The following is a 20,987-nucleotide window of genomic DNA, read 5'->3' as shown; positions in this document are numbered from 1 at the left end:
GCGGGAGTGACGTCATCGCCGCCAATCACAGCGGCGATACCCGGAAGACACTCTTGGCTCGGCGTGGACCAGGTAAGTTCCCTACCTCGTTCCGAGGTAAGTATTTCATAATGAGCTAATATGCGGTGCATACTAGCTCATTATGGCTTTTTTCTTGCAGGTGTAAAAAAAATAAAAATAATTATATGCGGGTTTACAACCGCTTTAAATTTTGCATGATAGTCACATTTTTAGAGTTTCACCTGTACATTGAATACATATAGCAAGTGCTGATTTTTCAGAAATAAAACCTTTATTTTTCAGGTGGAAAATTCCCCAAAAATTGGGATGCTGTGTAAAGTTTACACAATTTGTACACAGATTGCAAATCTTTATTATATTATATCAAGGGCCCTTTCACACGGACATTCCTTTTTTTCTTTTGGTTCCATTCCTTTTTTTTGGATGAAAAACAGACGCAGATTTCAATTTTGACATCTGTTTTCATGTCCGCGAACATCAGTTTTACATTCAGTTTCTCATCCGTTTTTCATCCTTTTTTTTATCTAATCTTCCATGAGACTTTGCTCTTCCCCAGCATGCATTGTGTTTCACATGCTGCTTTGTGGTATATTTGGGTAAAAAACTGATGTCAGCGGATCGGATGTAAATCGGTCATCCGCTGACATCCGTCGACATCTGTTTTACGTCTCTAAAGCCCGGTACACATATGCCAAAAAGTTGGCTGGTTCAGCAGGAACTGGGCGACTTTTGATACATGTATACCACTGTCTTAGCAACAGATGCCGAATTCTGTTTAAAGGTTTGAACAGTAATTTCATCCAATGGCTGCAAGCGCTGACCAGTGTATAAAGCTGGTGGGGGGGGGGGGGGGGGTATAACACCTATTGCCTTAGCCTTTTTAGCCACTAGAACCTCCTCTACACCAGGGGTGTCCAATCTTTTGCCCGTTCTGTGCCACATTGGAAGAGGAATTGTCTTGAGCCACACATAATACACACCAACAATAAGGATAGCTTTCGAAGCAGAAAAAGTGGGGCAGATCACAAGTATACGATCCTTATATAGATAACGTACCCATTTGAGTAATACATTTTTTCTTTTGCAATTTTTCTTTTTTTATTATAAAAATAAAAGAGAGCAACATAAAACTAGTGTAATATTTCTGGTTCGATGGATGTAGTAGCAATTCTCAAGGTGCTCATCAGATGTTTTGGCTCTAACTTTGCTCTTCGTGTGCTTCATCATTGAAAATAGTTGCCAACAAATAGAGGTGCTGCTGAAAACTAATGACATGAATAAGGCACGACTGTGAAGAGTGGGATATTTTACCTTGCCAAGATAAAACTTAAAACCCCAGTTAAGAGACGCTGTAAATTTTTCAAAAATTCTAAATTTTTAAAGGCCAAACTTGGATAGAGTAAGGGAGGGTAAACCTTTGAAATCCCATTGGGGAGATTTAACTTCACTTCCTGTTTTAAAGCCAAACAGGACGCCCCAGCCGATCTTCGATGCCTAATATGAACCGGAGGGAGGAGACGGATAAGCCGAAGTTCCACTTCTCAGTGAAACTCGGCTTTAAAGCAGAGGTTTCCGCGGGTTTTGCATTTTTTTTTTTTTAATCTCCAATGCATGGTAATATAGCTAGCAGGCTACTACTCAACTGCTAGCCGCTCGTACGTCCGTCCGCTTCGTTTTTGCAAAAAAGAATACCTTATAAAAAATAGTCCTGGCCTTTTCCATCTTGCTTGTGGGCATTTTGAATCCCACCAGCAAACACTTCCTGGATTCCTAGTCACATGATGCGCTTTGCAAGTCATGTGACCAGCTTCCCGCGTCACGTGACACTCGAGCTAGCGCCAAAATATGAGCCTAGCTATTTTGGATGGTCTTCTGTGAGTGTTGAAACGTCACTCCCAGGAGACCTTGCGCACAGCTTCCAATTACGCCTCGGCGGGGAAAAGGAGCGACACGCCCACTCCCCGCAGGGAAGAAGACCGGAAGTGAGGCTGAAGACAGGTAAGGGTTCAGATAGGAAAAAAAAAAGACAACGCTAGAGGCATGTTATAAGGATGCAGACATGATTGCTATAAAGTTAAGTTTGAGGGTGAACCTCCGCTTTAAGTAAGCTTATGATTTGTGTTGGGCTGCATTCATAGCCATCTTGTATGTAGAGCACCACAGAAGTGATGGAGATATTAAGCAAAAAATCTAAGAGCATAATATAAAGCGCAACTCCAGAAAAAAATAAAATACTTTCCCTCTGGCTGATCTATGTACAAGGATTATAACAACCTTTGTTGCGGATTCCTACCTTTTGTTATTCTGAAGAAATCCCTGTTTGTTCCTCTGTGCCTCTGTTCTGAGTAGGTCTAATGGGAATGGTTTCATAATCAGCTATGAGACCTGCAGAGCACTAATGAGGAAACCTGCTGGGCCTGCATCCCTTTAGACGTGTTCCTATTGTGAGTATCTCACCAAAAATTACATTTTTGTTGCAAGGGATGCCTGAAATCCGACTTGTATCTTGGGCAGACGTCTGGGAAAATTGGTGAGCCAATCACCCAAGCTGTAAATGATGTTTCTGGGGGGTAAATCCGTACACATTGTGTACAGAAGTACTCCAGGTCGCCATAAAGCAATGCACTTACAGAAAATTACAGCGGCTGCAGATTTGAAAAGGAACGATCATTTTTTAGAACATTCAATTACAATACGACTTGTGTCACAATTGTACACGCTATATTATTTGTTCTTCTTCGTTTGATTTTTTTTTTCCCCACGAAAGTGGAGTTGCCCTTTAAATAACTTCTTCGGTACCTTTTGGCATTGCAGACACAAAGCGCTTCCTCCACCATGGTCTGTTGCGGTCTGAGCGTTCATCATCACTGTCCTTTCTTTCTTCTGGCTGAAAATATTAAAATTAGAGATTTTAAAAGGTACATTTTACAATACTGGTTAGGAACATGATTTGCCTTCCACATATTGAATACCATCCACCTTCAGATAAACACATTTTCATTTAAAGCGGAGGTTCACCCAAAAATCAACTTTCTGCCATTAGATCCAGCATACTGCTGACATCTGCAGTATGCCGTTTTTTTTCTTTTTGTACTTCGTTTTATCAGCCGTTGTTATCCGGCTCCGAGCGGGGATTTCTGCGGGGAATAGGCGTTCCTAAGCCAAGCGGATTTGATTGACGGGCTGCTAAAGCGTGTCACGCCTTCCGAAAATACCCGAAGTGACACTCAGGTGTTTACGGCGCTATACAGCGCCTGCCGTGTAGAGCTGACTGCACAGGCGCCGTAAACACCCGAGTGTCACTCGGGTATTTTCGGAAGGCGTGACGCACTTTAGCAGCCCGTCAATGCCTATACCCGGAAGGAATCCCCGCTCGGAGCCGGATAACAACGGCTGATAAAACGATAAGTACAAAAAAAAAAAAAACAGCATACTGCAGATGTCAGCAGTATGCTGAATCTAATGGCAGAAAGTTGATTTTTGGGTGAGCCTCCGCTTTAAGACATCTGTATAGGAAAAAAAAAACGTTTATCGATGCGGGTGACAAACCTCTCCTCTTGAGGAGTCCTTGCTTGGTGAGGACGATGATGACTGTGAGACATTCATGGCTGCTGTTGCTCCTAAACCTGCAACACCAGGTGGCAGCTCCCTTTCTTCATTTCCTATTCGGCGTGCCCACCCAGGATCACTCATTGGCCGTCGGATAGACGTTGCAATGTCTGAGCTGCGGCTCCGCACCAATCTGTCTGGGCAAGAGTGTCTCTGTCTATAAGCATCAGAGTCCATGGGAACAAAAACGTGGGAACCAAATGTAGGCAACCGGGCCTCATTTCCTCCTGTTGTTCCTTCCTGAATGGGGGGATCTGGAGGTGGATGTGAAGGGCGAGCATAGTGGACTTTTGGCCGCACCACTGAAAAGGGGAAAAATAAACATTAATGAGAGCCAGACTTGCTTTTCTGTATGTAAACTCTAATCAACTTCTCTTATTCCCCCCCCCCCCCCCCCTCAGTCACACACACTAATGAAAGTGTTATATCTGTTCTATAAGTGCAAAGAAATGCCTATTGATCATGCCAGAAATTCAGAAACGCTGCAGCATTAATTCAAGCCATGTTTTCAGCCCTGCTCTGTTCAACTCTGGACTACAGACCACCTTCTCGCAATATGAAAATAATAGAGGGAGGCGTTTTCCAATGCCATAGTGACAATGCAGCTCCTCTACAGAAACACTACAGCGAGTGAGTGCCATCACCTGAGAACAGTGTTACTGGAAGGATTACCAGACTATATTAGAGAAGAAATAAAAAACACAAATTCGGCCACCATATCGAAGGACCAATAAGCTGCAACATGAGATATGGTTTTATCTTGGGTTCAGATACACTACAAGGCTTCATGTACACGAGACGTTTTTACAACCTCTCCTGAATTATTTAAGATGATAGTAACCGCGTTTAAAACTTCTGTTTTGCTGCATTTGCATTAAGAAGTATATATATATATATATATATATATATATATATATATATATATATATATATATATATATATATATATATATATATATATATATATATATATATATATATATATATTATTTCAAATGGAATAAAAATGAAAAAGGCCTGTAAACGAAACACGGCTAAACGTGAGTTACCACATTTACAAGCCGTTACAGGCATTTGGCTTTTTCAAATGCCTCGGAACATCCAACCTAAACGCATTTTTTTTGCGTTCCAAAAAAAAAAAAAGCTTCTAAACTCAACTGTCTATAAAACGACCCTGTGTACTCCGATAAGAGGAGAGTTCAGGGGCAGCTGGAAAAAAAAAACAGCCAACTGCTCCTAAACATCCATTTACCAGCAGCAGTGTACAATGAGGCCTTAGACCCCTTTCACACTGAGTTTTTCAGGTGTTTTAGCGGTAAAAATAGCACCCAAATACCGCCTGAAAAACTCCTGCCCTGCCCTAGGGCTTTCACACTAAAGCGGTGCGCCAGCAGGACCGCTCCAAAAGTCCTTGCGAGTGCTATATAGTGCCCTCTAGTGGCCATCAACCTCTCTTGTTTTTTGGTATATTAGTGATTTATATATACTATCATATACCACATAGTTTATGATTTATATCAATATATATCACATAGTATTGTGATTCAAACATTTGTTTCACACGGTTTAGAGGCGTGATTTATATTTTTCTCACGGTTTGTTTTTTGTATCTATTGTTTACATGGTAATCGCAGCTCTCGGATTAAATAGACTGATTTCATTGCAGTTTTTCTTTCTTGTTTAGTATTTAGCGCAGTTTCTTTCCAATTTTCCATATGGGGTAGAGTGGTAAGACGGAAGCCTTTTTTTTTTTTACTAAGAAAAACCTCCAAGCCCTACTTAAATTTGCAAAAACACATCTGAAGTCTCCCAAAAGCATGTGGGAATATGTGTTATGGTCTTATGAAACGAAGGTTGAACTTTTTAGCCATAAATTCCAAAAGATATGTTTGGCGCAGAAACTCTGCACCTCACCAAAAAAACACCATACCCACTGTGAAGCATGGTGGTGGCAGCATCATGCTGTGGGGCTGTTATTCTTTTAGCTGGAACACGGGCCTCAGTCAAGGTAGAGAGAATAATGAAGTTCCAAATACCAGTCAATATTGGCACAAAACCTTCAGACTTCTGCTAGAAAGCTGAACATGAAGAGGAACTTCATCTTTCAGCATGAAAATGACCCAAAGCATACATCCAAATCAACAACGGAATGACTTCACCAGAAGAAGATTACAGTTTTGGAATGGCCCAGGCAGAGCCCAGACCTGAATGTGATTGAAAATCTTTGGGGTGATCTGAAGAGGGCTGTGCACAGGAGATGTGCTCACAATCCGACAGATTTGTAGTTTTTTTTGTAAAGAAGAGTGGGCAAATATTGCCAAGTCAAGATGGGCCATGCTGATAGACTCAAACCCAAAAAGACGGAGTGCTGTAATAAAATCAAAAGGCGCTTCAACAAAGTATTATTGTAAGGGTGTGCACACTTATGAAACCAGATTTTAGTTATTTTTTACTTCCCTCCACCTAAAAGATTTCGGTTTGTTGTTGAACTGAGTTGTACAGTTTATAAGTCACATTTAAAAAAGGTGGGAAAAGTTTCTGAAAAGATTGATCTTTGTCTAATTTTTTACATCACAGAAACCTGACATTGTAACAGACTTTTTATATCCACTGTACAGATTTACATTGGTCCAGTTTGGACCAACATAGCCACGTATAAAATATCTATACCTGCAATTCAGCTTTAAATTTGAATTATTCTTAAACATTAGTGTTTCGGCTTTTGTGTGAATCCTATTACGTCTCCTTTGCGCCCAGGGGTGCGTTTAGGATCCAGCCTGTGCACATGGTGCCTACAGCCCTGTCGCCACTCCCCACTCATCTATCATATCAACAGATATTGTTTGAGGGCTCTCCTATAAATTGGAGGGTCACATTAGCTTATCTACCCTTTAAGAACAATTGTTTTTCTTTCTAATTTTTACACAAGAACAAAATACAAAGAATTACCTTCATTAGATGCTGGAGCCAATGGGTCAAACATGGCCAACAAAGACTCGGTTTGGGATTGTGCTAAACCATGATGTACGCCTGGAAATAAACAAGGCATATTACTTGTCTTTTTTTGGCTGTGGCCTTCTGGTGCACTTGGTTGAGGAACTAAAATGCAAAAAAAAAAAGAAGGAAAATAATAGTAGTTTAGTACAGGGGCATTCAAGTACAGAAGTTAGCAGAGGGTTACCACTGCCGCCAAAGATGTTTTTTGTGTTTGTTTTTTAGCAGCATTCATCTAAAAAGGAAACCAACAGTTTTAACATTCAATTTTACCAAGTTTTAAGCCCTATATTTTTTACAGAAAAACCTTCATTTAAAAAAAAAAAAAAAAAAAAAAAAATACATGGGCGTATCCCCAAGAAAGCATTTGCAAAGCATTCTAAAACCAAGAACATTTCTAGTCCTGAATACGAACCCCAAATCACTATAACCCCCTTACACTTTGCGATTATTGCTTACATGGCCTTCCATTACTGTCAATCCTGGAGCATAGATCCTATATGCTCTTATAACTGGCAAAACCACAAGGAAAGGAGAGTGTCCTTGTTCCATGGACTACACAGTGGTGTGTATATATGTATGTATGTATGTATGTATGTATGTATGTATGTATGTATGTATGTATGTATGTATGTATGTATGTATATATATATATATATATATATATATATATATATATATATATATATATATATATATATATATACACATACACACACACACATATATACACACATATACAGTACAGACCAAAGTTTGGACACACCTTCTCATTCAAAGAATTTTCTTTATTTTCATGACTATGAAAATTGTAGATTCACACTGAAGGCATCAAAACTATGAATTAACACATGTGGAATTATAGATAACAAAAAAGTGTGAAACAACTGAAAATACATTTCATATTCTAGGTCAGGGATCCTCAAACTACGGCCCTCCAGCTGTTGCAGAACTACAATTCCCATCATGCCTAGTCATGGCTGTAAATGTCAGAGTTTTACAATGCCTCATGGGATGTGTAGTTCCGCAACAACTGGAGGGCTGTAGTTTGAGGATCCCTGTTCTAGGTTCTTCAATGTAGCCACCTTTTGCAGCAGACACATCTCTAGAACTGGTAAGAGGAGACTGTGTAAATCAGGCCTTCATGGTAGAATATCTGCTAGGAAACCACTGCTAAAGAAAGGCAACAAGCAGAAGAGACTTGTTTGGGCTAAAGAACACAAGGGATGGACATTAGACCAGTGGAAATCTGTGCTTTGGTCTGATGAGTCCAAACTTGAGATCTTTGGTTCCAACCCCCGTGTCTTTGTGCGACGCAGAAAAGGTGAACGGATGGACTCTACATGCCTGGTTCTCACCGTGAAGCATGGAGGAGGAGGTGTGATGGTGTGGGGGTGCTTTGCTGGTGACACTGTTGGGGATTTAATCAACATTGAAGGCATACTGAACCAGCATGGCTACCACAGCGTCTTGCAGCGGCATGCTATTCCATCCGGTTTGCGTTTAATTGGACCCAACATTTCTTTTTCAACAGGACAATAACCCCAAACACACCTCCAGGCTATTTGACCAAGAAGGAGAGTGATGGGGTGCTGCGCCAGGTGACTACCTCTTGAAGCTCATCAAGAGAATGCCAAGAGTGTGCCAAGCAGTAATCAAAGCAAAAGGTGGCTACTTTGAAGAACCTAGAATATGAAATATATTTTCAGTTGTTTCACACTTTTTTGTTATGTATAATTCCACATGTGTTAATTCATAGTTTTGATGCCTTCAGTGTGAATCTACAATTTTCATAGTCATGAAAATAAAGAAAACTCTTTGAATGAGAAGGTGTGTCCAAACTTTTGGTCTATACTATATATATATATATATATATATATATATATATATATATATATATATATATATATATATATATATATATATATATATATATATATATATATATATATATATATATATATATATATATATATATATATATATTAGGGCTGTTACTGATTAAAATTTTTGTGTTCGATTAATCGTTTTTTTTTAATCGATTAATCGACTAATTTCGATTAATTAACGCACATACAGATACAACTACTTTTAGCTGATCTCCTTGCATTGCAACTCTGCATTAGCCACTGGTAAATGTGGTATACACAATATACAATCACTCGTCACTAGTTGGTTTCCACAATCCATGACTTCCCCCCCCATACCGCAATATCCACATCTCCCGCCCCCATACTGTAATATCCACATCTTCCCCCCCCCATACTGCAAGAATATACACATCTGCCCCCCATACTGTAATATACACATCTGCCCCCATGCTGCAAGAATATACACATCTGCCCCCATGCTGCAAGAATATACACATCTGCCCCCATGCTGCAAGAATATACACATCTGCCCCCCATACTGTAATATACACATCTGCCCCCATGCTGCAATATACACATCTGCCCCCATGTGTACATTACAGCATGGGGGCAGATGTGTATATTCTTGCAGTATGGGGGCAGATGTGTATATTCTTGCAGTATGGGGGCAGATGTGTATATTAAAGCATGGGGGAAGATGTGTATATTACAGCATCTGCCCCCATGCTGTAATATCCACATCTGCCCCCATGTTTTAATATCCACATCTGCCCCCATGTTTTAATATCCACATCTCCCCCCATGCATTAATATCCACATCTGTCCCCATACTGCAAGAATACACATACACCGGCTCATAAGTATAAATTAAGCATCTGCCCCCATACTCCAGGAATATATACATCTGCCCCCATAATGTTACCACACACAGTATGGTTGTCCACTCTTACCTGACTATACATCAGGCAGGCAGACCCTCCGCAGAGTAGCTGATGGACACGTGCGGTGCGCAAGGGAAGATGATATAAGCAGGCAGGCGAGTGATGATGACGTCAGCGCGCCGCTACTCAGCTGCCGCCGGGTGGACCAAGATGGCCGCGGCTCCGGAGCTAGGCCGAAGCCGCGGCCTTTCCTATGGGCGAGACCGCGGAGCTCACTCCGCGGATCTTCCTCGATCAAATTTTTTTTAATCGATCAAAGAAATTAACGATTAATCGACCGATTAATCGTTTATTTCCGCAGCCCTAATCTCATATATATTATATATATATATTATATATATATATATTATATATATATATATATATATATATATATATATATATATATATATATATATATATATATAATCTATCAAATCAGTACTATAATGGCAGTAAAACTATTTCTGTTTCCCAAAAGAATCCTTTTATACTTTTTATTCAGTGCTGACCTTTATACTTTCAAACAGTGTCTAGCAATAGTACCAAGTTATTTTTATTTTTTTTACATCCTACAATTTGTTTACTTTCTAAGGTCCAAGTAAACAGGCTTTAAAAGGGAACCCTGGGTGGTTAGAGGGGCTTCCTATACTTTCTAGGGGGTAGGAAGTTTTCAGATACAATGACCCCCCCTTTTAATTCCCAGTAGGTGTGAAGACTTTTCAGTAAATTTGATTTAACCACTTCCTTACTGGGCACTTAAACCCCTTCCTGACCAGAGGACTTTTTGCGATTCGGCACTGCGTCGCTTTAACCGACAATTGCGCGGTCGTGCGACGTGGCTCCCAAACAAAATTAACGTCCTTTTCCCCCCACAAATAGAGCTTTCTTTTGTTGGTATTTGATCACCTCTGCGGTTTTTATTTTTTGCGCTATAAACAAAAATAGAGCGACAATTTTGAAAAAAAAAACAAACATTTTTTTACTTGTTGCTTTAATAAATATCTCAATTTTTTTTTTACGTTTTTTTTTTTCCTCAGTCTAGGCCGATACGTATTCTACATATTTTTAGTAAAAAAAAAAATCGCAATAAGCGACTGGTTTGCGCAAAAGTTATAGCGCCTACAAAATAAGGGACAGAATTATTATTATTTTTTTTTTTTTACTAGTAATGGCGGCGAGCTGCGATTTTTATTGGGACTGCGACGTTATGGCGGACACATCGGACACTTTTGACACATTTTTGGCGCCATTCACATTTATACTGCACCAGTGCTATAAATATGCACTAATTACTGTATAAATGTGACTGGCAGGGAAGGGGTTAACACTAGGGGGTGAGGAAGGGGTTAAATGTGTACCCTAATTAGTGTTCCAACTGTGGGGGAAGGGGGGTGACCGATCTGTGTCTCTATGTACAAGAGACACAGATCCGTCTCCTCTCTCCCCTGACAGCACCGCTGTCTGCGAGAGCCGGGAATGAGAGATGATCTCATATGTAAACATATGAGATCATCTCTCATTGGCCGCACAGATCGCCTAGGAAACGGCGGCTCCGATTGGCCGTTCACGGCGATCTGTGACTGGCTGTGTCCAAGGGACACGGCCAGCACAGCAGTTCCCCGCTGCGCGCTCGGGAGCGCGCGCAGGGAACGTGCAAAGGGGCGGCCGTAAAAAGACGGCCTGTTAGAGATTGGGAGCCGCGCTGAGGCCGTACAAAGTCGTACGGCCGTCAGCAAGTGGTTAAAGAGTGTACCAAGATCAACAGCTCAATTGAAACCATCTACAACAGGCATTCTCATCCAGGGTTCCTTGATCTGTGGCTGATGGACCTCTTATTTGATGGTACCTACGTATTTCTGGGGTCAATGTCACTAGGCATTAGCTCAGGCGTGTTCGCAACCGCATGTGCAGAGCCCGCCAGGAAGTTGGCACTGCACAGCGCTAATCACAAGCAGTGAGGCATTTCCCGATCTCTGCAGCTGTGGATCAGGGGAAATGTCTAAGCGATCCGCAGTGCCAACTTCCTGGCGGGCGAACACGCCTGAGCTCATACTTACTAGGCATAGCCAGTAGCACAAAGTCGATTATTATTTTTTAGCCATCTGTAGGGATTGCATTCTGACCACCACTGTAATGCCTGGTATACACCATGAGATTATCGGACGAATGATGGTACTTGCTAGGCTCATATGGAAAATAAAGAGTTTACTAAAGTGATGAAAATTCTCATACAACAGAATAAAAATGCAGAAGTGATGTATTGTGTTGTAGTGTATTTGTATCATATTTTCGAGCGACAACTGTACTGATTAAATTTAAACCGTAAAATCTGGTATGGCATGAGAAAAATGTTCGTGTTTGTCCCATCAGATATCAGATGAACTGCTGTGATCGGCTTTCGAAAGCCATCTACGAACGATCAGATTATCATATGACCGCTTTGAAAGCGGTATTATGCCTACGATTTTATGATCGTGTGTACGGGCCATGAGGGTTGCATTCTTCTCACTGACCACCAGTGTAAGGGGCATTTTTCTTACTGACCACCAATTAGCAGGGGTTCAAGACTTTACAATTAGTTTTAAGGTTCTTCTGAAGTAAAAAGGCTGAAGTATAAAGGTTTGTTTCATCTAACACTCCTGCATAATGAAGAAGGCCTTCTGCATCTGACTTTGATGCACTGGCATTCATTCATTTTGCTTGCTGTCACCAACAAGCCATCACCCAAGAACAGTATATGTGCCAGTCAGTCCAAATATTGCTATAGCTATACACTGTATGTGCTTCTAATTTGGAGGTCATGAATTTAAATGCCACTTTTCAGAAAGGATGACTGCATCCAAATGCCATCATTCCCCAAAACATGGAGATTTTACTAAAGTGGTTCTAAAGCCAAAATGTTTTTTTCCTCGATACATTTCTTGCATTAAAGTGGTTCTAAGGGCTGAATGTATTTTAACCTTCAAGCATTCTATGCATGTAGACAAAAGACCTTCAGTGTTCAGCTCCCTCTTCGGCCCTCCCTTATAGTTAGTTACCTGAGCCCGATCCAGCAATGTGCATGAAAGCGGCTGCTCTCCCGTGTTTCTGCCTCCTCATTGGCTGAGAGGAAGCAGGGGAATCGATTGGCTCCCGATGCGGTCTACCCCAGCCAGTGAGAAGCAGGGGGACAGGGGCTGTGCCACGCTGTGTCTTATGGACAGAGAGAGACACATTTGGAGTGAGCATGCACAAGTTCTCCCATAGCAAGTCACTTGCTATGGGGGCACTCGATAAGGGGGAGGAGCCCAGAACGCCAGAAGGGGACACGAGAAAAGGGGGATCAGGGCTGCTCTGTGCAAAACCACTGCACACAGCAGGTATGTATGACATGTTTGTAAAGGATTTATTTTTAAAAGAAACGTTTTATTTTTTTGCCCTTCCCTTTCCCGGTGTAAACTGATCAGGTGCTGTGCATGGCTTCATCTCTTCTCACTCCCTCCCTTTTCACACAGGGACTCTAGCAGCAAAAGCCATTGGCTTCTGCTGCGGTCAATCAAATGCAGTGAGGAGGTGGTGGGGACGGGGCTAAGCCCCGCAATATTTGTCAATAAAGTGCTGCTCCATAAACACACACAGCTCAGGAGCGGGCATGCACTGTGTGCCCTCATAGAAAGCGGTTTACTATGGGGGCTCATTTGGAGGAACCCGCCATGGCAGAAGCAGGTGCGCAGATCCTGTCAAATTTTGACATGCGGCTACATTCAGCCCTGTCCGTGCAGCCTTTGAATCTACCTCTATTGACTGCCTGCATGCATCAATAAGAAAGGAGGCTTTTTTTATATCACCTAATCCCTTTTATTTCATTTTATGGCACGTTTCTTTATAAGATTGCATTGGGAGTTAGTATTGAGGATCATGCTAATGTAGGTGTAAGTGCCGTACATTTTGACAAAGAAAGCCTGTCTGCATCCACTTCTTTAGCCTGCCCACACGCAGCCTGGGGCAGAGGCAGGCACAATAACAAAAGGGAGCCTGCTGCCAGAACAAGTGTCAGCGACGGTCTGAACGGAGCCTAAAATCGTATGAAAAATACTGCTTTCAAAGCGATGGTATGGTAATCTGATCGTTAGTACACAGCTTTTGAAATCTGATCATGATAATTCATGCCACACCCATGTCCGCACTGCAAAGATAGGCAACAGTGTTTCTTCATAATGCAACTTGTCTTCCAATATAAACACTGAATTAGCCCCCCGTGTTTTACGAGTTGACCTAGGAGGATATAAAACTGACCAAGAAGCAGCAGAGAGATCTTACTAACTAAAATAAGTGGGCCGGATTCAGATACCTGAGCATATCTGTCCGGCCGGCGTAACGTGTGCATTGCCCTAAATGACGTCGCAAGGACGTCATTGGTTTCGACGTGAACGTAAATTACGTCCAGCCGTATTCGAACGACCTACGCAAACAACGTAAAATTTTCCAAATTCGTCGCGGAAACGACAGCCATACTTAACATAGGATACGCCGCACATACCCCTCATATAGCAGGGGTAACTTTACGACGGAAAAAGCCTGAACGCAAACGACCTAAAAAAAAAGCGACGGGCGGTCGTTCGTTTCTGAATCAGCGTAAATCTTAATTTGCATATTCCTTGCGTAAAACATACGGAAGCGCCACCTAGCGGCTAGCGTAAATATGCAGCCTAAGATCCGACGGTGTAAGACACTTACCCCTGGCGGATCTTAGGGATATTTATGCGCAATTGATTCTATGAATCAGTCGCATAGATACGACGGAGCGCAATCAGATACGACGGCGTATCAGGAGATACGCCGTCGTATCTCTTTCGGAATCCGGGCTACTGTGTGTATCACAAGTACGGCTCTCCAAAACGGCAAATACTTAAAATAAATAAAATGTATTTCAATTACGCATTTAGAGGTTTGCCTGGAGCTCTACTTTGAAAAAACTGCCACTATATTCAGAGACATCTCCATCCCACTACTTACTATGAACACAGTCCTCTACTTCAGGACTTGTTACCGAATCCTTTCCTCCGAAGTCAGAACTACATTCCGAACGAACGTCTTCAATCTTGTTGGGTATGTCCTCTGACGTGGCACTGATACCTGAAATAAGGAAAGGTAATTTTGGTTTCTGAAGTCACATGAAAAGTCTGAAGTTGAAAAGATAAGTCAAAGAAAATAAACTAGAACTGATCAGTACCTGACACAACGCTCAGTCCTGGGGTGCTGGGCCTTGAGCTGACCTCTCTCACCTCCGTGTCATCTGATGTACTGCCCAGGCCAGAACAGCTTTCCAGCTCTTGCAGCCTCTCTTCCTGCTTCAAGTCAGGTGCTTCTAAGGAAAAACCACTTATGTCATCAAGGTGTTGCTGCTCTTTATGAACAGTTGTAGCTTAACATACAAGGAACACATGAACGATTCATTAAAATAATAGCTTGGCATTGCATCTCACCAGAATCACTGGGAAGCACCTCTACACTCCATGCTTCACTGGTGGTTTCTGAAATCGTGGAGCCTGTGCATGGGTCAAGCAGTAAAGAGCCAGAGCCTGGGAGACAAAGCAGACTGCCAAGCATGTTCTCTGCAGCTGCACCTAAAAACACAACAATGAAAACACAGGGTCAGTGCAACCTAGGAGCAGCATTTCCATTTTTAATGATCCTGCCAGTAACACACTTACTGTCCTGGGGTGACAACCCTTAAAGTGTTTGTTACACAAAAAAAAGGGGGGTGGGGGTCCTGTTCCTTTAACCATTTCACCCTCGGAAGGATTTACCCCCTTCCTTACTAGAGCACTTTTTGCGATTCAGCACTGCGTCGCTTTAACCGACAATCGCGCTGTCAGGCGACGATGTACCAAAATAAAATTGATGTCCTTTTTTCCCAGAAATAGAGCTTTCTTTTGGTGGCATTTGATCGCCTCTGTGGTTTTTATTTTTTGCGCTATAAACAGAAAAATAGCGACAATTTTGAAAAAAAAAAAAAAAAAATACATATTTCTGTTTAAATTTTGCAATAAGCGTATATGGATTGGTTTGAGTAAACTTTATAGCGCCTACAAAATAGGGGATAGATTTAGGTATTATTATTTTTGTACTAGTAATGGCAGTGATCTACAATTTTTATCAGGACTGCAACATTATGGCCGGCACATCGGACACATTTTTGGGACCATTGAAAATTTTACAGCGCTCTGCGCTATAAAAATGCACTGATTACTGTATAAATGCCACTGGCAGGGTAGGGGTTAAACACTAGAGGGCGGTCAATGGGTTAAGTGTGTCCTAGGGAATGATTCTAACTGAGGGGGGGTGGGCTACCAGTAACATGACAGCGATCACTGCACCCGATCACAGGGAGCAGTAGATCCCTGTCATGTCACTAGGCATAACAGGGAAATGCCTTGTTTACATAATAGGCATCTCCCCGTGTCACGTTCAGGAAGAGAAAATCTAACACTACGTGAACTTTCTAAAAACGTTTGTAAAATTTATGTAGGGAGATTTGATAAGAGGAGCAGTAAAGGAAAATGACTGTTTACAGGGTATAGAGACATAATAGTTAACTGATTCCTTTAAAAAATGATTAAAAATAGATAAAAATCAATCATATAATGTACCTGCAGTTTCGTTTAGTTTTTAAACTAGTTTCATGTTTCTGTGAAGTACAGAGACACACAGAACAAAAACAAACACAGGGCAGTGTTTGTTTTTAAAATGGATCCGATTCTGAGGAGTTTTAGACACACAGTAATCACACCTTCTTGATCATGGACCGCAGTGAGAAGCTCGCATGAGTTTTTTCATAATGAGTCAGACAAGCAGGAAGTGTGAAGATCAGAGAAGGATTACAGCAACTTCAAAGCAAAAACGAACAATGAGTACATGAAACCAGGACTGCAGTAAAGGCAAAAAAAGCAGCTGTAAAAATGTCCAGTGTGGATGAGTCCTTAAAGAAAAAAAAAAAAAATGTTCTACTATGTCATCCAGCATACTAGTGCGAGCTACAGTATGCCTTCATTTTATTAATCTAGTTATTATTAATCACGTAGTTACGTTTCAGACTCCCCGCGAGGAGTAGGCGTTCCTAGGCAGAGGGGAACATGATTGACCGCCGGCTATGGCGCGTCACGCTTCCCGAAAATAGCCGAAATAGGACTTGGCTCTTCACTGCGCCTGCGCAGTCAGCTTCTAGTCTGTGCGCAGGCGCTGTATAGCGCCGCGAAGAGCCGAGTCCTACTCCAGCTATTTTCGGGAAGCGTGACGCGCCATAGCCGGCCGATCATGTTCCCCTCTGCATAGGAACGCCCATTTAAGTCTGAAACTTAACTACGCGATTAAACTGAGTACGGCGCAAAAAATAAAAATAAAGGACTACTGTAGCTCACACTAGTATGCTGGATTTAATGGTAGAAACTGTTTTTTTAGGGTGAATTACCGCTTTAAAGTAGAACTATAGGAAAAACTTTGCTTTTCCACTTTGGATAGAGCAAGGGAGGGTTATAACCCTAGTAAGCTTTATTTTCGTGATCTGTGTCCCATTGGGGAGATCTCCCTTTACTTCCCGTCTCACAGCCAAAACGTGAAAAAAGAAAAATCCATCTAAACCGAGGAAATCCCTAATTGTCCTTAGAAGTAGTGTCCCCCTATCCAGGATATTCCAACATCAAGCACAAGGCTTATCCACACATTTCTCACCTCCATTCATTGGGCCATAGCCTTTAATTGGCGCTCCACTTCTGTACCCTGGCCACAGATTCGCAACCGTATGACAAACATTAAACTCTCAGAGAGAATTCACCATACACTATATGATTCTATGCCCCAATATAAAAAAAATGGTCTCTCTGGGACGTCACGCTTCTGGTTCAGATTTAAATGTTACTAACCATAACCCTTTCTCCCTATACATTGTTTATTGTCAATGATACTTGTATACATTCCTGTACCATCACTGTTATACTTTTTTGTACCTTGACTTTTTCTACAATAAAATCGCTTGTAAACAAAAAAAAGAAGTAGTGTCCCCCATTGGAAGATTTCCCCACTATTCCTGGCCTGTGATTTTCTAGTACTTTCACCGATAACGGTAAACAGGGCTAACAGAGGAGGGCAAATCTCAATAACTGTGGCAGCAATAAAAACCTGACAGGTCTTGTACTCCCTCTGTCCAAAAAAAAAAGGTTTGACTTTACTTATACTTTAAAACAAAATGTTCACTGCAGTGAGTCAGAAGGTCACCACACAAGATGGAAAAGCAACAATCAGCACACATTCCCTACAGGATACAAGCAGTACTTCCTCCAAGAGACGTCTAATCTGTTCACAGTACCAGTAACCTCAGATAATCCTGGCCAAGAACTCTAGCTGTGACGTCATCATGCAGTCTCCAGGTCAAATGCCAAGGACTTCACACTTCCTCATTTAAGCAGCATTTAAAATAACTCAACTAAGGTCATCTTAAAATTTATGAATAAAGATTCCAAATACGAACATTAAAAATCTAGAATAAGGCAAACAAATGATACAATTACACTTTCAATTTGAGGGTTTTGGTTGCCAATGTAAACAAATGATGTAAGCACATACTGAACAAATGTTTGTACATCAGAATAAATATGTTAGCAGCCACTGAATTCGGTATTGCCTGCAGATTACTTGAAAATAACACAACACACCTCCATACATAGCCTCATAGAGCCCGCCCTTCACCTTCTCCCAAAAAAGCAAATCCTCCTCTCTGTGCTCGATCCCTGCTGCTGAACAGATGGGGCCTGGGGAACCGATTTAATTGGGGTCCGTTTCATTAGCATGCATCTAAAAGTATTTAAAAAGTCTTTCTGTCCCCACTGAATAGTAGGGGCTCATGCCTGGTACAGGAGACCGCCTCTAACCCCCAAAAGCAGCCCTGCATGTAGACATGGGGAGGTGGTTCAGTTGTTCCATGAAAAACCATCAGAGTGGCCATGAAGTACTGCGGGCACAAGATGTAAAAAATGTAGCATTTCAAACTGCTGACCTCTTGTGATTTTCAGGTACTACCATCTTTATAGCTTACATAAAATGGCATAAAACAAAAATCCAGAGGGCTGCAGATCTGTGGTGTACAAAACTTGCCAACAAGAGAGTGTTCAGGCGTCAGTGGGGAGGAATGGTGCCCCCCCCCCCCCGTCAACGGTGTCAGTGGGAGGAATGGTGCCCCCCGTCAACGGTGTCAGTGGGAGGAATGGTGCCCCCCCCCCGTCAACAGTGTCAGTGGGAGGAATGGTGCCCCCCCCCCCCGTCAACGGTGTCAGTGGGAGGAATGGTGCCCCCCCCCCGTCAACGGTGTCAGTGGGAGGAATGGTGCCCCCCCTGTCAACGGGGTCAGTGGGAGGAATGGTGCCCCCCCTGTCAACGGGGTCAGTGGGAGGAATGGTGCCCCCCCCGTCAACGGGGTCAGTGGGAGGAATGGTGCCCCCCCCGTCAACGGGGTCAGTGGGAGGAATGGTGCCCCCCCGTCAACGGGGTCAGTGGGAGGAATGGTGCCCCCCCCGTCAACGGGGTCAGTGGGAGGAATGGTGCCCCCCCCGTCAACGGGGTCAGTGGGAGGAATGGTGCCCCCCCCGTCAACGGTGTCAGTGGGAGGAATGGTGCCCCCCCGTCAACGGTGTCAGTGGGAGGAATGGTGCCCCCCCCCCGGTCAACGGTGTCAGTGGGAGGAATGGTGCCCCCCCCTGGTCAACGGTGTCAGTGGGAGGAATGGTGCCCCCCCCCCCATCAACGGTGTCAGTGGGAGGAATGGTGCCCCCCCCCCCCGTCAACGGTGTCAGTGGGAGGAATGGTGTCCCGTCGTTGGCTAAAGGCATAAAAAGGAACTAGCAAAAAGGTGTCAATTGGAGAGATTTTTATGCCATAGAAAATATTTTGGAAAATAAAAACATCCTAGGCCATTGAGGGACACAGGAAGTGTTTAACCTTTGGGTTATATTGCTGCACATGGTATCAGACACTGGCAAACAAACCTTAGGCCAACCAAGAATAACTCCCCCTGTAGTGTGAGGAGTCATTCTTCGCTGGCCTAAGGTTTGTTTGCCAGTGTCCAATCCTCCTGTTGGCGGCAGTATTACCCAAAAGGTTAAACACTTCCTGTGTCCCTATATGGACTAGAAAGAAAATAAAATCTGATTGGTAAAACGGCCTAGAATAAACACTCTCTATGCTTTTAATCATTTTTTTTTTTCCAGTTCACTCACCTGCAATCTCTTGCAGTCGATCTTCGTCAATGTTAGGGTCAAAGTCACTGCCTAAAACATCTGTACTCCACGTCTCACTGACCGTCTCAGAAATATCTCTGTCATCTGTTAACCCCATCATATCTCGAATTTCAAATTTGCGTAGCTTATCATCAAGGTTGTCCTGTGTGGTAGCTGAACACACAAAAAGATGTTTTAATCAACTGTGGCCAGTAGTATTATTGTCGGCACAATTATGAATGAAGATGATCATTTTCTCACCTTGTTCATGCTCCAGCATCTGTAATGCTTCTACTCCATTGCTGCCTGATGGTCCAGCTCCCAGCTCTGACACCGACTCCCCAGTCTCTTCCAGATCCAGAGAAGACACAGAGTTGGATCTGTTCGAGGGACCTGTTGAACACGGATTTTCCTCTTCTGCTTTAGTGACATTTTCAACCAAATCACAAAACATTTGAAAAAGTTCTCTCAAGAGACACTACAGACATGAACAAAAGTATATAAATTGTGAAGTCTGGTAACATATGATTTTGTTTTTAGAGCCATGGAAGTAAAAAAAAAAAAAATCTGAACTCCTAAAAGTATTTAATGAAAGCAATTGAAAGGAAAATGATGACGCTGGCAAAGACAGCCAGCCGATTAAGTGATCGAAGCTAGAATATTTATTACAATACTAATCTGTTTTCAGCACTCCAATTTATAGAGCAACACTTAGGTTCCCACATGTGCGGTGAGAATTTCAGGTCAGTTTTCACAGCGAATTCCCAAAGCAGCTGTTGAGCTGCGAATTCAGATACGGTTCAGATGCAAACTTTAGGAGCGGGCGGCCATCGGCATCTTTAAAAATAGCTGGTCGTCACCTTAATGTATAGGATGCATTAGGGATGAAAAAACCTGAAGGCTCCACTACCGGTTTACATTAGTTGGAATACAGCGCCTGCACCTGATCCGATGGTTGAATCGGCCTCTGCGGGGGGGCCAACATTGTGGGCTCCCTGGAAAGGCAAGAGTCTTTATTAAAAGTCAGCAGCTGCAGTGTTTGTAGCTGCTGGCTTTTATAAAAAAAAATTGTTTACAGCTGGAACTCCGTTATAAGTTGCAATTTTTATTGAAAACCTGTATTGTCTGCAAAGACTTAAAGCGGGGGTTCACCCAAAAATAAATTTTTAACATTACATTCAGCCGAGTTGTCCTAATGACAATCGGCTGTTTTTTTTCCCCGTACATATTTTATTTCACCGCCGCTTCCGGTTATGTCTTCTGCGGGACTGGGCGTTCCTATCTGATTGACAGGCTTCCGACCGTTGCATACAACGCGTCAC

General features: G+C 42.4%; 1 protein-coding gene across 11 annotated transcripts in view; it reads right to left on the bottom strand.

The window, feature by feature from the left end:
• The window catches only part of GAPVD1 (GTPase activating protein and VPS9 domains 1), a 120,900-nt gene that overhangs the window by 26,720 nt on the left and 73,193 nt on the right, over positions 1 to 20,987 (bottom strand). For 3 of the 11 annotated variants that reach the window (XM_040322996.1, XM_040322998.1, XM_040323002.1), the window contains 8 exons: positions 19,927 to 20,085; positions 19,666 to 19,839; positions 14,884 to 15,024; positions 14,631 to 14,765; positions 14,414 to 14,533; positions 6,580 to 6,729; positions 3,571 to 3,932; positions 2,821 to 2,908 (listed from right to left, as the gene is read on the bottom strand). In XM_040322996.1, coding sequence (XP_040178930.1) covers positions 2,821 to 2,908; positions 3,571 to 3,932; positions 6,580 to 6,729; positions 14,414 to 14,533; positions 14,631 to 14,765; positions 14,884 to 15,024; positions 19,666 to 19,839; positions 19,927 to 20,085 — 1,329 coding nt within the window. The remainder of the gene's footprint in view (positions 1 to 2,820; positions 2,909 to 3,570; positions 3,933 to 6,579; positions 6,730 to 14,413; positions 14,534 to 14,630; positions 14,766 to 14,883; positions 15,025 to 19,665; positions 19,840 to 19,926; positions 20,086 to 20,987) is intronic. The other 8 variants (XM_040323001.1, XM_040323007.1, XM_040323000.1 and 5 more) reach the window with 6 other exon arrangements.

The sequence above is a fragment of the Rana temporaria genome, chromosome 9 (assembly GCF_905171775.1).
Source record: "Rana temporaria chromosome 9, aRanTem1.1, whole genome shotgun sequence".
In the NCBI taxonomy this organism is placed as follows: Eukaryota; Metazoa; Chordata; class Amphibia; order Anura; family Ranidae; genus Rana; species Rana temporaria.
This window is presented reverse-complemented; position numbering and strand designations above follow the sequence as displayed.